This window comes from Myxocyprinus asiaticus, chromosome 24 (genome assembly GCF_019703515.2).
Source record: "Myxocyprinus asiaticus isolate MX2 ecotype Aquarium Trade chromosome 24, UBuf_Myxa_2, whole genome shotgun sequence".
NCBI classification, from domain to species: Eukaryota; Metazoa; Chordata; class Actinopteri; order Cypriniformes; family Catostomidae; genus Myxocyprinus; species Myxocyprinus asiaticus.
The window spans coordinates 25329407-25346795 of record NC_059367.1 but is presented as its reverse complement, the minus strand read 5'-3'; the positions used below and the strand labels follow the sequence as shown (position 1 = coordinate 25346795).

Genomic DNA, 17389 nt, shown 5'->3' with positions numbered 1-17389 from the left:
TACTGCCTACTTTGTCAAAAGGGGAAAAGCCATATAAAGATTAGGCAGGGTAAAACTATTGAGACTGTGTATGTATGCACAAAGAGATACCCTGAATTGTCCTGAGAGACCTGAAGAGGACACTTTTAATAAGGATGCTTCAAATGTGGCTTGGGAAGGAATTGTTGGTTGGCAGGCACTAAGGCTTTATTTTAGGTTGAAGGGGGTGCACTCACCTGCAGAAGTAGTTGCGTCCCATTTTGGCCCAGTGATCTCTTACTATTTCTTCCACCCCCTGCTTACGAACAGCCATGATGGACAACCATATCAGTACTGACCACAGGCCATCTTTATCTCGAATGTGGTCCGAGCCTGAGAGAGATAGAGAGATGAAGAGAGAGACAGAGACAGAGAGAGAGAGAGAGAGAGAGAGAGAGAGAGAGAGAGTTTTCCTCACACAGATGGAAACTAGAATCAAAGTCTCAGATTCGAGTCACACAAAATTGAAGTCTCAACTTAGACTTTAGGTCTTTAGGTGAGAACTATTTTCTCAGAATAATCGCAACACTGTTTAGATACAAGGGAGCCTTTTTCTGCAGTCTCTGCTGCATTTTCTTCCATGAAAATGTGCAGTCAGTTACTTACTTTTTCAAAGATATACTTAAAAATATTACTTAGAAATATTATAAGCATCAATTATGCGGCCAAGCACAACAATGCAAATCTAATACAAGTAAATTTAACTGTGAATAGCATCATCTGTAATTAAGTCTTAAGTAGAACTAATCAAATATAGAATTTAATAAGCATAAATAAATAAAAATTCAGATTTCTTGACCAGTAGGTGGCACTGCTTTTTCGACTCGGCGGAGATAATCTACGTAAAAGGAACTACGTTTCTAGAACACTCTAAGGCTGTCAAATTAAAATTCAAAATTAGAATTTTTGTCAATTTTATCATAAAATTGTACGTTCGAATGCTAAAACTGTACATTCCAATTTTGAATTTGTGCTAAGCACTGATGATGACTTCAGACCGATTGCATTCATTATGCTAAAAAGGCTAGATGCAGCACAACAAATACAGTTTAACAGAACGGTTGAAGTTGATTTATCCTTACACAACATCTAAATAAAAAAACACAGCACTCCTGCACGAGACGCTCAGTAAACAACCAAATGCAGCGAATGTTTACATAGAAAAACAAATGGTAAACTGGATGGTTGCAAAAGTGTTTGGTGTGAAGAATTCATTTAGGCGGAGATCTCTGGCTGTTGCATCTTGCTCTCTTATCAGCATTTCTCAGATTAATCAATGGGCTTAGTCAGCATAAGACAATAGTATAACACATGCTGTATGGTTTTTATGTATTCATTACGCCCTCTTGTGGACTAAGGAAACAACGTCAATTAAAAATCTGACATAAAAATTCGGATTTAATTCAAAATTTTGGTCATATTTAAGGTAAAAATTTGAATTTAGTTTCTGAGCCCTGTTGACAGCCCTAGAATACACAGATAAAAAGTTGTAAGCAGAAACATTAGTGCAACATTGACCTGTTGGTAATAGGGCTGAAACAGTTAGTCAACGTTATTGACAACGTCGACAGAAATGTTTTCGTTGTCAGAATAGTCGTTTGATCTCATTTAACGTAACGTGAGATCACATTAAACGCTAATGATGACACGCAAGAGCTGAGGAGAGGAAGAAAACACAGCTTACAGTCCAGATGCGCTCTAAACTTTCCAAACAGCTTCAGGTGATGTAGATCACAAAGTATGAGGGAATTATAATGCAAAAATACAAAATAAGTAAATACAGAAGCACTCTCATTGTGGAGCTGGAGCTGTCACTCCGCTGAAGCAAAACTTGCACGTCAAGCATCTTTAAAAGAATCACCCCGGCGTTACATCTTTAATGCAGTTATATTTAATGCGTTATAGCTTTATTAAAGTTCAAATAATATGGAAGCAGATCATGTAAATAACTACAAACTCCGAAACAGTCATTTCTCTGTGCAGTCAGCGCCTCTTCTATGAGTTGCGCGAAGTGTCTCGATCTAAGGGGGAGAGATTGAAACTGCACTCGTCCCTCGAGCGCGCACGCTTAATGCAGCTAGATTATAACGTGATGGCTCGTGATTGAATCATAATATACTGTATGTGTCACTGTGCATTTCATACTGTGAAGAAAACTGGCAATACGCAGCTTTATTAATGACAAAGTTTGTTTTTTTGTGAGTTAAAGATGGACTGAAGTGAACAGAAAGGTGAGAGAGGGTAGTCTTCACCCCATTATACACTGCAACAAAATACGTTTTTGATATGTTTTTGTTTTGGCTTGTTTTCCAGTATAAATATCAAAAACTCCTTTAAAACAACGTACATTTTCTTTAGCAGCTATACTGCAGAAGAAAAAATTGTTATCTAAGAATGTTGAATATAATGTTAAAAATACAAATATTTTAAAATATCTAAAATTCCTTAATAAAAAAGATGCATTCACCTGAGAAGCAGCATATAAGATATTTAGACTTGCTTTTAGAGAATAGATCTTGACTATAAGTATATTTAGTCTTTACTGCACTCGCAGAAGTATAACCAAGTGAAAAAATACACTTATATACAAAATACACTTATATTTAAGATACATTCTCTTGAAGCAAGTCTAAATATCTTATATGTTGCTTCTCAAGTAAATGTATCTTATTTTAAGGATTTTTAGACAATTTTAAATGGAAAACAAGACAAAAACACTTGATAACAAGATTTTTAGCAGTGAATTTTCTTTACTGAATTAAACATAATAAAAAGTATTTTTTTCCCCTTTAATTCAGTGAATGTCATTTAGGGGTATTTTTAAAAGATGATTTTGTCCTCTTAGTAAGCACGTTTAATACAACCTTTTAAGTCGGGGCACAAGCTGAATAATCGGTGCTAATGATTAATCTTTGCAATAATTGCAGAATAATCTAATAATCGTTCTAATAATCGTTAGATTAATCGATTATCAAAATAATCATTAGATGCAGCCCTAGTTGTTAATGCTAGATGGTTTGAGATAGAGACAGCCACTTTAACACCAGTTGAGACTCTCTTAGCAGTGTGCCAAATTTCACAACTTTTTACTGTACGGGTGTATGGGTTGCCAGTGGGAAGAATAATAAGAATACTAATAGATACAACATGTGCCTATGCAACTTCAGTGCTTGGCCCCTAAATAATTGTCCTGCAACAGGATTTATAAAACTTACATGCAGCATATTATTACTAAAAGGCATTTTGAGACCCTGCACGCAACCTAAAATGCTCAGATAATTAGATGGCCCAAATGATTAATCCTTCAAGCTGAGATGGATCTAAATCAAGAGTATAAAGCTAAATTAAATCCCAATTCCTCTTGTCTGGCATTCATCTGCTTGATCATATATATGCTCAACTTCTCTTTGTCTTTGTTCTTTGATCTGGTTCATTTCATGCAATCATATCCAGAGAGACAGAGAATCCATTCAGAGAGCTGATCTCAATGCTGAAACATGCTCAGGCCTACCGCATAACACATAATCAGCCAAACACTGTTATAAGCCAACATAAAAATGTTTTATTGTTTATGGGCAATATGATCACACAAGAAATCAATACACTGCTTCTGAAAGTTCATGTACCCTGAAATCAACCCCATTCTGCTGAATTACTGACAAGCGGCATTTCCCATCAGACATTTTTGCATCATTTCAACTGTGGTCAACTTTCACTCTAGAACTTCTAAGAGTGCATTGCATGAGCAACCTCTGAGACTCAGGTTCTGGTCCCATGGAAACCAGGAAGTAATTGTGTTTACATAAACAGTGGGGAGCATGATTCAGAGTTTGCATTTTTGCTCTAAAATTACTTTGTTACTCCATTGGAGTCAGTTTAAGGGTTGGGGTTTGGGTTAGGGTTAATAAAACATGCATTCCTTTTGACTGTATTACATGATCATTTTCAACAAAATTACTTCCAGCTTTGGCCACAGTGGGGCAGGGATTCAAATTTCGGTAAGCACAGACCGATTTCAGCAGCAGACCTTTCGACCTGATTCACAGTGCAATCAGTCTGGCTGAATTTATGAGAAAACAAACGTAGCAGAGGCATTACAATCCATGCATATACTGTCCGAAACTGCTTACTCATTCACTATTCACTACGCAGTGAATGCCTCATAGTTCATTAAATAAGCGAAGAGTGAGGGAAAATGTTTGCATTTGGAGAGAGTTCCTGACAATATAGTGCACTTTATTTGATGTTGCATTCACATCACGTCCCACTGTCCCTACAACTACTAAACCTACTTAGATTCCAAAACATATCTATCTGCTTGTCAGTAAAAATACTATTAGCCTAACATCTATTGTGGAAGGCTATAACTTTCCCTCAGCTCACAAAACAATAAGCATGACGCAGAAGTGTCTTGGTTCACAGCCAAAATGGAAACAAGCTACACTCCATAAACAAGCTCAAACACTCCATAAACGTAACATATTATCATATTCAATCTGTAAGATACCCAGTTTAATAGATAACACCATATGATGAGTGTATATATGTCTAGCAATGCATGGGATTCATCAAGCCACAAAAGAGTGTTTAGTGCAGTAACCTTTAGTGATAAAAACACCATAGACAAGAGACCTGTGACAACTGTATAATCCTGCAGCAAAGTTAGGACATGGTGAATAATGACTGGACTGCTCTTTTGACACCTAAAGACAATGCCTTGTGTCTCCATCAAGGTCTTAGTGAAGGTGTAAAATCCCAGAGGCTTTACAGAGAGCCAAGCGTCTGTCTGCCCAGCAACATCTTTCAGCGGCAGCTGCCTATTCCACATTCAGCTGCCAACCAAAACACAACCATTCAACTGCAGAGAGGGGTCACATGTAACATTTGTAGCAGATACATGCCTGATTATGCATGCATAAACAATGAGGACCAAAAGTCAGTCTTGTAAAAAAAGCTTCTATTTAGAATTTTTCTAATTTAATACAATTTTTCCAGTACAAATTACATCGTCAGCATAAGCATTGAGTGAAGGTTTCATAATTGTTATAGCATTTTTATATGCATTTAATAGCATTTGTGCAAAACCTGATGATCCATGTTATCAAGCATGATTTGAGAAAGTTCCAGAGCATTTTGTGTGCTTCTGTGGAAGCAAGAAATATGACCTTTTGCACAGAGTTAACAAGGTAAATGTCACAAATTATCTTATTTGATTAATGACCTAGAAACAGTGCTGAATCTTAAATATTTCCTATTCATTTTACACTTTGTTTTAATTTTTCCTAAATCTTAAAATCTACAATTTTGAATCATAGATTTTCAATGTTGTCTCAGATTTTGGACCCCATTGTACATTTTGCATTTGTCAAAAATGTATCACTGACCAGATTAGGTTGTTGCACATACCAATTCTACATTCTGGAAAGACATTACAATATGACAGTGATGAAGAATATGTGGTTCCATGTTGATGCCATTCCTCAAATGGAACCCATCTGTGAAACTGTTTCCAGACTGGGGAACTACAACCACTAACTTCCAGTAAAACTCCCTTTCACCCCTTTTCCTTCTCATTCACAATCTTTCTTAAAGGGATAGTTCACCCAAAATGAAAATTCTCTCATCATTTACTGACCCTCATGCCATTTCAGATGTGTATGACTTTCTTTCTTCTGCAGAACACAAACAAAGATTTTTAGATGAAAATAGCTTGATCTGAGACCAAGAAAATCTTGGTCCATAGAATGCAAGTGAATGGTGACCAAACTTTTATTACTTACAGTACATAAAAGTAATCTAAAAGACTCCAGTGGTTAAATCCATATCTTCAGAAGTGGTATGATGAGTGTAGGTGAGAAACAGATCAATATTTAAGTCCTTAAAAGTGAAAGTGGAGATTTATGGTAAAAAAAAAAAAAAAAGACTTAAATTTTGATCTGTTTCTCACCCACACTTATTATATCGCTTCTGAAGATATGGATTTAACCACAAGAGTCATATGGAATACTTTTATGTGGCTTTTATGTGATTTTTGGTGCTTCCAAGGTTTGGTCACAATTCACTTGCATTGTATGGACCAACAGAGCTGAGATATACTTCGAAAAATCTTTGTGTTCTACAGAAAAAATAAAGTCATTTTGTGACTCAGAAAAGAAGAGGAGAAATAGTTTGCTCTTGCCATCAGAAATCAATCTCACTTTCTCCCTATTTCAGATGAGTCATCAGTCAGTCTTCCTTTTATAGCAAAAGAGTGGTCAAGATTTACAGTTTAACCTGGGCTGAAAAGTACTGCATGGCAGCAAGACCCATCTAGGATACTAATAAATGAACTAATAATTGTGCAGCAGTCAATATTCTGACAAATCAAATATCACCGGTAATGCAAGGCTGCATGGAATCATTTTCAACTCATATTAGATGCTCTAAAAATTCAGTTCATTTCAAATGTATCTGTCCTTATTGATACAGAGTATAATAATGTTTTTTTAACTCTCAAAAGCTTGAGTAGAAGTACTAGGACTCTGATGGCACCCACCTGTTCCAAAGCTCTCCTCTCCACAAAATGAACACCTCCCAGAGTCCATCAGGTTTCCAAAGAATCTCCAGCCGCTGGGAGTTTCATAAAGAGCTACCTTCATTGCCTTAGCAACCCTGAAAACAAACAGGAAGCATGAGCACTCCAATTTAATTCCACTTTTATTTGCACAAGATTAAATCCGAAAGAAAGTCTTGCAATATTATAGGATATCATTACCAATAAAATTGTGTAACAAGCTGCATGGCAGTGCAGTATTTATACACTGTATAAAGTGAAAACGTGCAATAGGAGCTTTGTCTACCTGATCTGACCTGATCAATCCTTTTTCAAATAAAACTGGCTTTACAATAAAATACTGAATAAAACCACAGAATTTACAAAAAAGTACTGTGGCCGTAACATGGTGCAAGGATGTACAGTATAAGACGGTAATACCATGGTACTTTATTATATGCCATGGCACTGAGTGATTACCATATTCATATACCATGATATTTATATGGAACTCAGAGGTACTTTAAAGAATAGCATGGTACTACCATGTTCCATGTCCAAAAACATGGTAATAAAATTGTACTTTTTGGATCTTTTTTGCTATTGATGAAAGGACAGGGGAAAAAGAGGGAGGACAACAACACAGAGAAGCTGTTACTTTCTAGGGGAAAACAGAAAAGCCTAATCCATGTTGATCTCTGAATGCAAGGCTACAATAAATGACAGAATACAATGAAATAAGGTAGATCTGGTGATAATGATAATTTAATCTGCTTTGAGCTCAGAAAATTATCTCTCCGTTTTCTACAAATTCTTTGGTAGTACATCTAGTATTTGTCCTTTGGACTGATACATTAATTAAACTACATATTTCGTCTTCCAACCGAATGTCTTTATAAGGCAAAATGTAGAACCAAACCATGCTGACATGTTGGCTGACATTTGCTTTGAGATGCAGCCATGTTGCAGGAGAAGCAAAGAGCACTTTAATCTTCTGTTTGTAGTCTACACCTGGTAAATTTCCTTTTACTGTCAATGTCAAACAAAATATAAATGGCTAGTTGGCTAGTTGAAATTAAATACTTTTGGAAAGATCCTGCGGTGTAACATGCTACTCTCCATTTACAACTTAATGAATAGTTCACACAAAAATGAAAATTCTGTCATCATTTACTCATCCTCAAATTGTTCCAAACCTGTGACTTTCTCTCTTATGTGGAACACAAAAGAAAATGTAACAACACAAGTTCTTGTGTGAATATGCGAGCCACTGTGAATGAGCTTCTCTCATGCACTCAAGAAAATACAACGGACATCAAGATTTTCACTGAACTATTGCTTCAGTTTCAGGATGTTTTATAACAAAACCTATCGTATGTCTTCAGAAGAGCTGGAATATGATGCACAAGTCACATGGACTACTTTTATGATACTTTTGGGTGCTTTTTTAAGCTTTAAAGTGAACCACTATTCACTGCCATTGTATTGAAAATACGAACCAAAACACTGACCACGTTCACATGCACTTAAAAAAACGTTTTATTCCATGGTTTTTGCAGTACGCTGCTTTCTGAAACGTCATGTACACTAGAATGCCGTTAAAGTGATTAAGAGAAAGCGGTTTAACACACCCAGGTTTCTCCCGGAAAATGCGGTTTATGTGGTCATGTAAGCGTCGTTGTTACAGGTTTTGGAAGAGTGTGCATGTGCATGAACCATAAACTGTATATAAAGATGGACGCCGCGTCTCCACTTCCTTCCACGGTACAAAAATGAAGCCAAAATATCCTGGAAACGGGTGCTGCCATCTTGCGCTGATGATGTCATTTGGAGCCAGAGTCTGCACAGTAGTGATTGTGGGGTGGAGCCGCGGTCTCTTAATTACATCTTTCGGATTTTTACCATATTATTTTCTAATATTAAAAAAAAAAAATAATTAACCGATAACCTGCTTTTTTCCACATAGCTAACGTTAGACTGCTTGTTGTCTTAGCTAGCTAGCTAATAACATTAATTTACTAATTAGCTTCGAAAGCACAAATTTAACTTACCAAAAAAACTGCAAAGATCCCTCAGATCCCTTAGGTCAGTTAGTACAGTTTACAGCAGAACAACTCATTTTATCGGTTTGAAACAATCACAGTACAGTGGGAAAAGCACATACACTATAAACTATACCCATTTATACACACCAATGTAAAATATCGATGGTCACACACGTTTGCATATATGCGCTCCTACATTGGGAGAATCCAGGAGTTTAATGTAAGAGGGAAAACCCACTATTGCAGTGCAATTCCACTGCAGGCTGTGATAGAAATGAGAAAAAACAACAACTCTGGAATATCTGGAAATAAAGCGAAGCAACGGAAAATAAAATAGCGAAGTCTTCCTAGGATACTATGTTTGTTATTTACACAAGTGTCCCGAGAAATTACGTTGCTGTGGAGAAAGCTGCTTACTGACGAGCCACACGTGTAAGGCGCTTTCTCGCAATACGCCGCTTTCTGGTTTCTATGTAAATGTAGTCATTAATTAAAACATTAAGCATAAAAAGAAAGTCATACGTAACAACTTGAGGGTGAGTAAATTATGCAAGAATTTTCATTTTCGGGTTAACTATTCCTTTGTAAAGAATTGTGTACATTTGTGGCTATGAAAGTGAAAGATATTAGTGACAAAGTGAAAAGGATTTAGAAAACAAGTGAAAAAGCAATTGCAAGTCTCCTCCTCTGTTTGTTGATCTTGGATGCTTGGCTATATACACACAACTATTTTTAGAGACTGCAATTTGGCGTTATGGGTATGAGTTACTGAGATCCCATCAGATGAAGGGAGAGATGAGAGCAAACTGATGTAAATGAGGAAAGCTGGGATGCAGCTGTTTACTATGGGTGGAATTACTAAATATGGGTAAACAAGTGTTATTCACTCAAGGGACACAGAGTAGAATGGAAAGCCTGGCACAGGGACAGAAAACTGACCCCTTAACTTTTTTCAATGAATTATTCTCTTATTTGTGCCCAATACAAACAGTATTACACCTAACCCAGCATCTGAAATATTTAGTTTGTTCACAGTACATGAGTTCATGTGCTTGTTATGGCCTTTTAACTAACAATTCTGCTTTTGGAAAAATAACACGCCTTACTGGATTTTAAAGCAGACACCAACTGTTCTTACCCACAACAATGGAACCCAATTATCAGCTGGAAGCCTGACAGAGTTACAGGCAGTCTTGTAGATTTGGTACACTACCCAAATTGCACTAAAATGGTTTCTATTTACATTACTCAAATGATTTAAAACATTTTTTCAAGTGAAACTTTCAGTACCAGCAGAGCTTGAAATTGCTTAATTACAACATAAACAAACAGTTTGAGTACATGACTACCCTATAAATTCTAATCTAGAGAGTAGCATTCCTCCAAAATTGGTTGGCCAAAATTAACAGGTCAAGAGTTCAACAACCAGAAGTATAGAATATTAGCTTTAAGAATGAAATAAACAAGCCACATTTATCCCTTTATGCATATTTAATTTCAAAGTATACAATCAAAATCTTTGGATAATGACCACTTAACCATTGTCCTTGGCAACCAATCTCCTAAACTGCGCTAGTTTCATGGTCTCTTTCTTCTCACATAATAAAACAATTTGTCCATGTACTTATTTATTTGGGAAGTAGCTACGTAATTAATGGGATAATGTATAGCCAATTGGTCATAATCGCAAAATAAATTCCTGATCGTCCTGTTGGGGTTTATTTTGTGAGAATTACAGGCTGACTGTACATTATCTGTTAGTTAGCAACACCACTCTGTAAATCGACATGTTGCTTTAGAATGTTTGTGTACCCTGAAATTGACCCCATTCTGCTGAATTACTGACAAGTGCCATCCCCCATCAGACATATTTGCATCAATTCAAATGTGTTTACCTATTCCTGTGGCACTACTGATAGAATGCTCTGTAAGCAACCTCCAAGATACACAGATGAGACAAAACATTATCTCACAGGTGAAGCGAATAATGTTGATCATCTCCTAACAAGGCCACATGTCAAGGTCTGGGTAGATTAGATGGTAAGTGAACAATCAGTTCTCATAGTCAACATGTTGAATGCAGGAGAAATGGGCAGGAGTAAAGACCTAAGCGACCATGATAAGGGCCAAATTGTTATGGCCAAAAGACTGGGTCAGAGTGTCTTTGAAATGGTAAAGCTTGTGGGGTGCTCCCGGTCAGCAGTGGTGAGTACCTTTCGACAGTGGTCTGAAGATGGACAAACCACAAATTGGCGACAGGGTGCTGGGCACCCAAGGCTCATCGATGTGCGAGGGCAACAAAGGCTATTCCATCTGGTCCGAACCGACAGAAGTTCTACTGTGGCACAAGTCACAGAAAATATTAATGATGGTTACAGGAGGAATGTGTCACAACACACTGTGCTTCACACACTGCTGCGTATGGGGCTGCATAACTGCAGACCAGTCAGAGTCCCCATGATAACCCCTGTCCACCGTCAAAAGTGCCTACAATGGGCACGCGAACATCAGAACTGGACCTTGGAGCAGTGGAAGAAGGTTACCTGGTCGATGAGTCCTGTTTTCTTTAACATCAAGTGGACGGCCATCTACATATGCACCTTTTACGTGGGGAAGTGATGGCACCAGGATGCACTGTGGGAAGATGACAAGCAAGGAATATGATGCTTTGGGCAATGTTCTGCTGGGAAACCCTGTTCATAATGTGGCCATCAATTTGGCACGTGCCACCTACCTAAACATGGTTGCAGACCAGATACACCCCTGGCAATGGTATTTCCTGATGGCAGTGACCTCTTTCAGCAGGATAATGCGCCCTACCACACTGTAAACATTGTTCGGGAATGGTTTGAGGTACATGATGAAGAGTTCAAGGTGTTGCCCTGGCCTCCAAATTCCCCAGATCTCAATCCGATTGAGCATCTGTGGGATGTGTTTTGGCGGCACATGGAGAATCAACTCCGCATATTGGGCAGGTGGTCATAATGTTTTGGCTCATCTGTGTATGGATTCTATTCCCATGGAAACCAGGATCACACTATCAATGGTGAGAGCGATTCGGAAATTGCAATTTTTTAAATTTAGGTTGGGGTTAGGGTGTATGGTTAATAAAATATGCATTCCTGTTGACTCCATAACATCATGTAAAACTAAAAATAAAACTCGCTTTTGGCACCAATTTGTGGACATTTTAACTGGAAACTGGACAACAACACTTCCAGCTTCGTCCACTGGGGGCAGTGGTTCGAATTTTGATAAGCACAGACAGATTTCAGCAGCAGGACTTTCTACCAACTGTCGCCAAATTCAAATTCATAAATTTATTGTTCAATGGGTTCAACAGTTTAACAATTAAAGTTTGTTTCTACATAGACTTCATTGTCTTGCTAATATTTTATTTTTATGTTTTTTGGGGGGGGATTTTTCCCCTTTTTCTCCCAATTTGGAATGCCCAATTCCCAATGTGCTTTTAAGTCATCGTGGTCGTGTAGCGATTCGCCTCAGTCCGGGTGGCGGAGGTTGAATCCCAGTTGCCTCCGCTTCTGAGACCATCAACCCGCGCATCATATCACGTGGCTTGTTGAGCGCATTGCCACAGAGACATAGCACGTGTGGAGGCTTCACGCCATCCACCACGGCAACCACGCTCAACTCACCATGCACCCCACCAAGAACGAACCACATTATAGCGATCACGAGGAGCTTACCCCATGTGACTCTACCCTCCCTAGCAACCGGGCCAATTTGGTTGCTTAGGAGACTTGGCTGGAATCACTTAGCACGCCCTGGGATTCGAACTAGCGAATATTACAGCAGTTTATCTTCAGTGTACAGTCACATTGATGGCACAAACTCTCTTTCCCTTCCCACGTGTATAGAGAGCAAAGCAGATGTTTCCTCTTTCCATCCTTACGTCCCTAAACACACTTGCACATATAAAGTCACAGAACCTCTCAATTAACATGAAGCTTAGCATACACAAACCAGACCTACAGCACACACATGCTCCAACAAACTTATCTCCAGTTCTGCTACTTAACAAACACACACTTCTGAGAGGCCCATCGTATAAACACAGCCACAATCTACAGCTCACTCATCGCCTAAAAAAGTTTACAGCAGAGACGCCTTGCTCCAGCAACTCAAACCCCAGTGACATTCACCCATCAGGAAAACAGTTTAGTTATACATGATACAGTTTCATGAAAAGGGACGCATAGGATCATGAACAAAGGGATACATTTCTATTTGCCATGCACTGTAAAAAGTGGTAACCCGCAATTGTTGCATTAAAGGGATAGTTCACCCAAAAATGAAAACTGTCTCATCATTTCCTCACCCTCATGCCATCCCAGATGTGTATGACTTTCTTTCTTCTGCTGAGCACAGACGAAGATTTTTAGAAGAATATCTCAGCTCTGTTGATCCTTACAATACAAGTGAATGGTGATCAGAACTTTGAAGCTCCCAAAATCACATAAAGGCCACATAAAAGTATAAGACTCCAGTGGTTAAATCCATGTCTTCAGAAACGATATGATAGGTGTGGTTGAGAAACAGATCAATATTTAAGTCCTTATATTTTTTTTTTTTTTTTTTTTTTACAATAAATCTCCACTTTCACTTTACAATAAATCTCTTCATGGTATGTTAAAAAAGGTCTTAAATATTGATCTGTTTCTTACAGGTGTTATCATATCATTTCTGAAGATTTGGATTAAACCACTGGACTCTTATGGATTACTTTTATGTGGTCTTTATGTGATTTTTGGAGACCATTTACTTGCATTGTATGGACCTACAGAGCTGAGATATTCTTGGTAAGTAAATTATGAGAGATTTTACATTTTTGGGTAAACTATACCTTTAAGGACCTATTTCTACTTGATAAAACCCTAAAAAAAAAATGTGTTGGTGTAAACTTATGTATTCAGGTTGATTCATTAAATGTTAAATTATATTTTTTTGTTGGGAAAAAAAAAACCCAGTTAATTTAGATGTTACCACATGAAGCACATTTTTAAGGTTAACATTTTTCAGTGCAGCTATAGCAATTTGAAAGTTTACATATAAGGACACAACACAACAATTTTAGAAAGCATTTTCAACAGTTAAATAAACAAGGTGAATTCTCCTTCCATCTATTCTCTCTGTCCTATTGGTGTTGGGACTTATTTCCATGTACATGTATGATGCACCTTACCAAATGGCCCTCAACATTTAGGAAATAACTAACTCGAAGACAGTAGCTCAAGGTCAAAATAGGAGGTGGTGTAGGTTTCATTTCAACATTGCAGGGGTGTCCGTCATTAGCCAAGTACAATTTTTGTTATACTTAGTTTATATCATTGCTACAACATGTTAGTGCTTGGATTTTGTGTGTAATAACTCAAAATGTTAATCGCAATAATGTTGACATTTGCTTGTAAAATTAATTAACAGAGTGTTGTGTTAATACAATGTAGATTTAGGTAATGAGTCTGATGTAACTTCAATAAATAAGGTGCATGAAGAGAGCAAAGTACAAATGAAGAAGATAAATCCAGCAACACTTGTTGATTTCTCCCTATAACAAGTGTTGCTGGACAAGTACTCTTCTCCATTTGTTATGTTAATACACAAATCGTATTGCTATACTGTAATATTTAGTAGAGTATAGTACACATACATTCTGTGATACAATATTTGAATGACTCAGTAACTGACATAACTTTAACCCTTTAACCTTATGAGACCCAAGTGTGACTGCTGTGTGCATTTTTTGGTTTGTAACTAGTAGCATCTAATGAAAAAAAAAACAAAAACAAAAAAAAAAAACAATTTATAGAGCAAGTAGTTTTCCTAAAAATTGATGACCACATATGTGGACAGCAGGACTAAGTTGTGAAATTCTAAATAATACCAAACTGTAGAAAGTCAGATTTTTTAAATCAAATTGTTTATTATGTTTCCAGGAGTGTTGGTTATTCATGTTTTTGAGACAGACATTTGATTGTTATCTGATTTTCTGTAAAGCTGCTTTGGAAAAATGTGTATTGGGAAAAGCACAAAAAAACAGGATTGAAGAAACAGAACATACACACACAGAATCAAATTATAACAAATTATATGTCCCTCCCCCTTAACATCCCCCCTCCTCCCCCCTCCCCCTCACACTACAAACATCTAGTGGTCCAACATAAAAGGAAAGTATACACACATGCAAATACAAATAAAATAAAATAAAATAATAATAATAATAATAATAATAATTTTAAAACAGACAAGAGGAAACACTTAAGAATATATATATATATATATATATATATATATATATATATATATATATATATATATATATATATATATATAACACACACACACACACACACACTACCAGTCAAACATTTTGAAACACTTACTCACTCTTTATTATAATTTATTTTATTTTTTTTTCACATTTTAGAATAATAGTAAAGTCATCAAAACTATGGAATAACATAAATGGAACTATGGGAATTATGTTGTGACTAAACAAAATCCAAAATAAATCAAAACTGTGTTATATTTTAGCATCTTCAAAGTAGTCACCCTTTGCCTAGAATTTGCAGACATGTACTCTTGACATTTTCTCAACCAGCTTCTTGGTCACCCTGGGATGCTTTTTAAACAGTATTGAAGGAGTTCCCATCTATATGCTGGGCACTTATTGGCTGCTTTTCTTTATTATTTGGTCCAAGTCATCAATTTCAAAAACGTTATTTTTTTTAATTAAATTTTCGTTTTATAATGAAATAAATTAATATGGTGGTGCAATTATATTTTTGTCTACAAAACTATTTTCAAACATTTAAGCATACGCCTTCAGATCAAAAGATTTTTAAGATCATGAGAAACATTTCAGTCAAGTGTTTCAAAACTTTTGACCGGTAGTGTGTGTGTGTGTGTGTATGTATATATATATATATATATATATATATATATATATATATATATATATATATATATACACTATATTGCCAAAAGTATTCGCTCACCCATCCAAATAATTGAATTCAGGTGTTCCAATCACTTCCATGGCCACAGGTGTATAAAATGAAGCACCTAGGCATGCAGGTGCTTCTACAAACATTTGTGAAAGAATGGGTCGCTCTCAGGAGCTCAGTGAATTCCAGCGTGGTACTGTGATAGGATGCCACCTGTGCAACAAGTCCAGTCGTGAAATTTCCTCCCTACTAAATATTCCACAGTCAACTGTCAGTGGTATTATAACAAAGTGGAAGCGATTGGGAATGACAGCAACTCAGCCACGAAGTGGTAGGCCACGTAAAATGACAGAGCAGGGTCAGCGGATGCTGAGGCGCATAGTGCGCAGAGGTCTTTCTGCAGAGTCAATCGCTACAGACCTCCAAAGTTCATGTGGCCTTCAGATTAGCTCAAGAACAGTGCGTAGAGAGCTTCATGGAATGGGTTTCCATAGCCGAGCAGCTGCATCCAAGCCATACATCACCAAGTGCAATGCAAAGCGTCGGATGCAGTGGTGTAAAGCACGCCGCCACTGGACTCTAGAGCAGTGGAGACGCGTTCTCTGGAGTGACGAATCACGCTTCTCCATCTGGCAATCTGATGGACGAGTCTGGGTTTGGCGGTTGCCAGGAGAACAGTACTTGTCTGACTGCATTGTGCCAACTGTGAAGTTTGGTGGAGGGGGGATTATGGTGTGGGGTTGTTTTTCAGGAGCTGGGCTTGGCCCCTTAGTTCCAGTGAAAGGAACTATCCCTTTAAGAGATTTTGGACAATTCCATGCTCCCAACTTTGTGGGAACAGTTTGGGGATGGCCCCTTCCTGTTCCAACATGACTGCGCACCAGTGCACAAAGCAAGGTCCATAAAGACATGGATGAACGAGTTTGGTGTGGAAGAACTTGACTGGCCTGCACAGAGTCCTGACCTCAACCCGACAGAGCACCTTTGGGATGAATTAGAGCGAAGACTGTGAGCCAGGCCTTCTCGTCCAACATCAGTGTCTGACCTCACAAATGCGCTTCTGGAAGAATGGTCAAAAATTCCCATAAACACACTCCTAAACCTTGTGGAAAGCCTTCCCAGAAGAGTTGAAGCTGTTATAGCTGCATATAACCCTATGGATTAAGAATGGGATGTCACTTAAGTTCATATGCGTCTAAAGGCAGATGAGCGAATACTTTTGGCAATATAGTGTATATATATCATACGTTTAAAACTACAAGTCTCCCTCCACTGCCCCTCCCCAAGAACCTTCTAAAAAGGCTAAATAGTTGCCCCATTTTTTATTAAATAACTCCATATTACCTAGCCTTCTATATGACATTCCTTCAAATGCCGCTACCCTGCCCATCTCTGTATGCCACTCTTGAAACGAGGGCACTCCAGCCAACTTCAATCCCCTAAGAATAATTTGTCTGCCGATCATAACAGGACCCAATTCTTTATGTATTTATCCCCTATATTAATGACCGCCCCATCGCCTAAAATACAGAGTCTGGGGCAAAATGAAATTTGAGTGCCCAATACGTCACACATATAACCCTCAACCAAAATTCTTGGATCTTAACACACCACCAAAAACCATGGGTTGTGTTCCCCATCTTCTGATTGGCATCACCAGCAGGTGGGTGTGTCATTAAGACAAAGCCTATACAATCTAGAGGGAGTCCAATAGAATCAATGTGTAATCTTAAATTGCATAAGGCGCACCATTGCATCTCTAGATGTAGACTTGATGTTTTTTAGAATCCTAGCCCACACTCCTTCCTCCAATACCAAGTTTAAATCTT

General features: G+C 37.6%; 1 protein-coding gene across 1 annotated transcript in view; it reads right to left on the bottom strand.

Moving 5' to 3' along the window:
* Nucleotides 1-17389, bottom strand: part of LOC127415005 (phosphoglucomutase-like protein 5) — a 51987-nt gene that overhangs the window by 10892 nt on the left and 23706 nt on the right. The window contains exons 7-8 of the mRNA XM_051653443.1: nucleotides 6554-6669; nucleotides 216-351 (exon numbers count right to left, since the gene is read on the bottom strand). Of these exons, the coding sequence (XP_051509403.1) occupies nucleotides 216-351; nucleotides 6554-6669 (252 nt within the window). The remainder of the gene's footprint in view (nucleotides 1-215; nucleotides 352-6553; nucleotides 6670-17389) is intronic.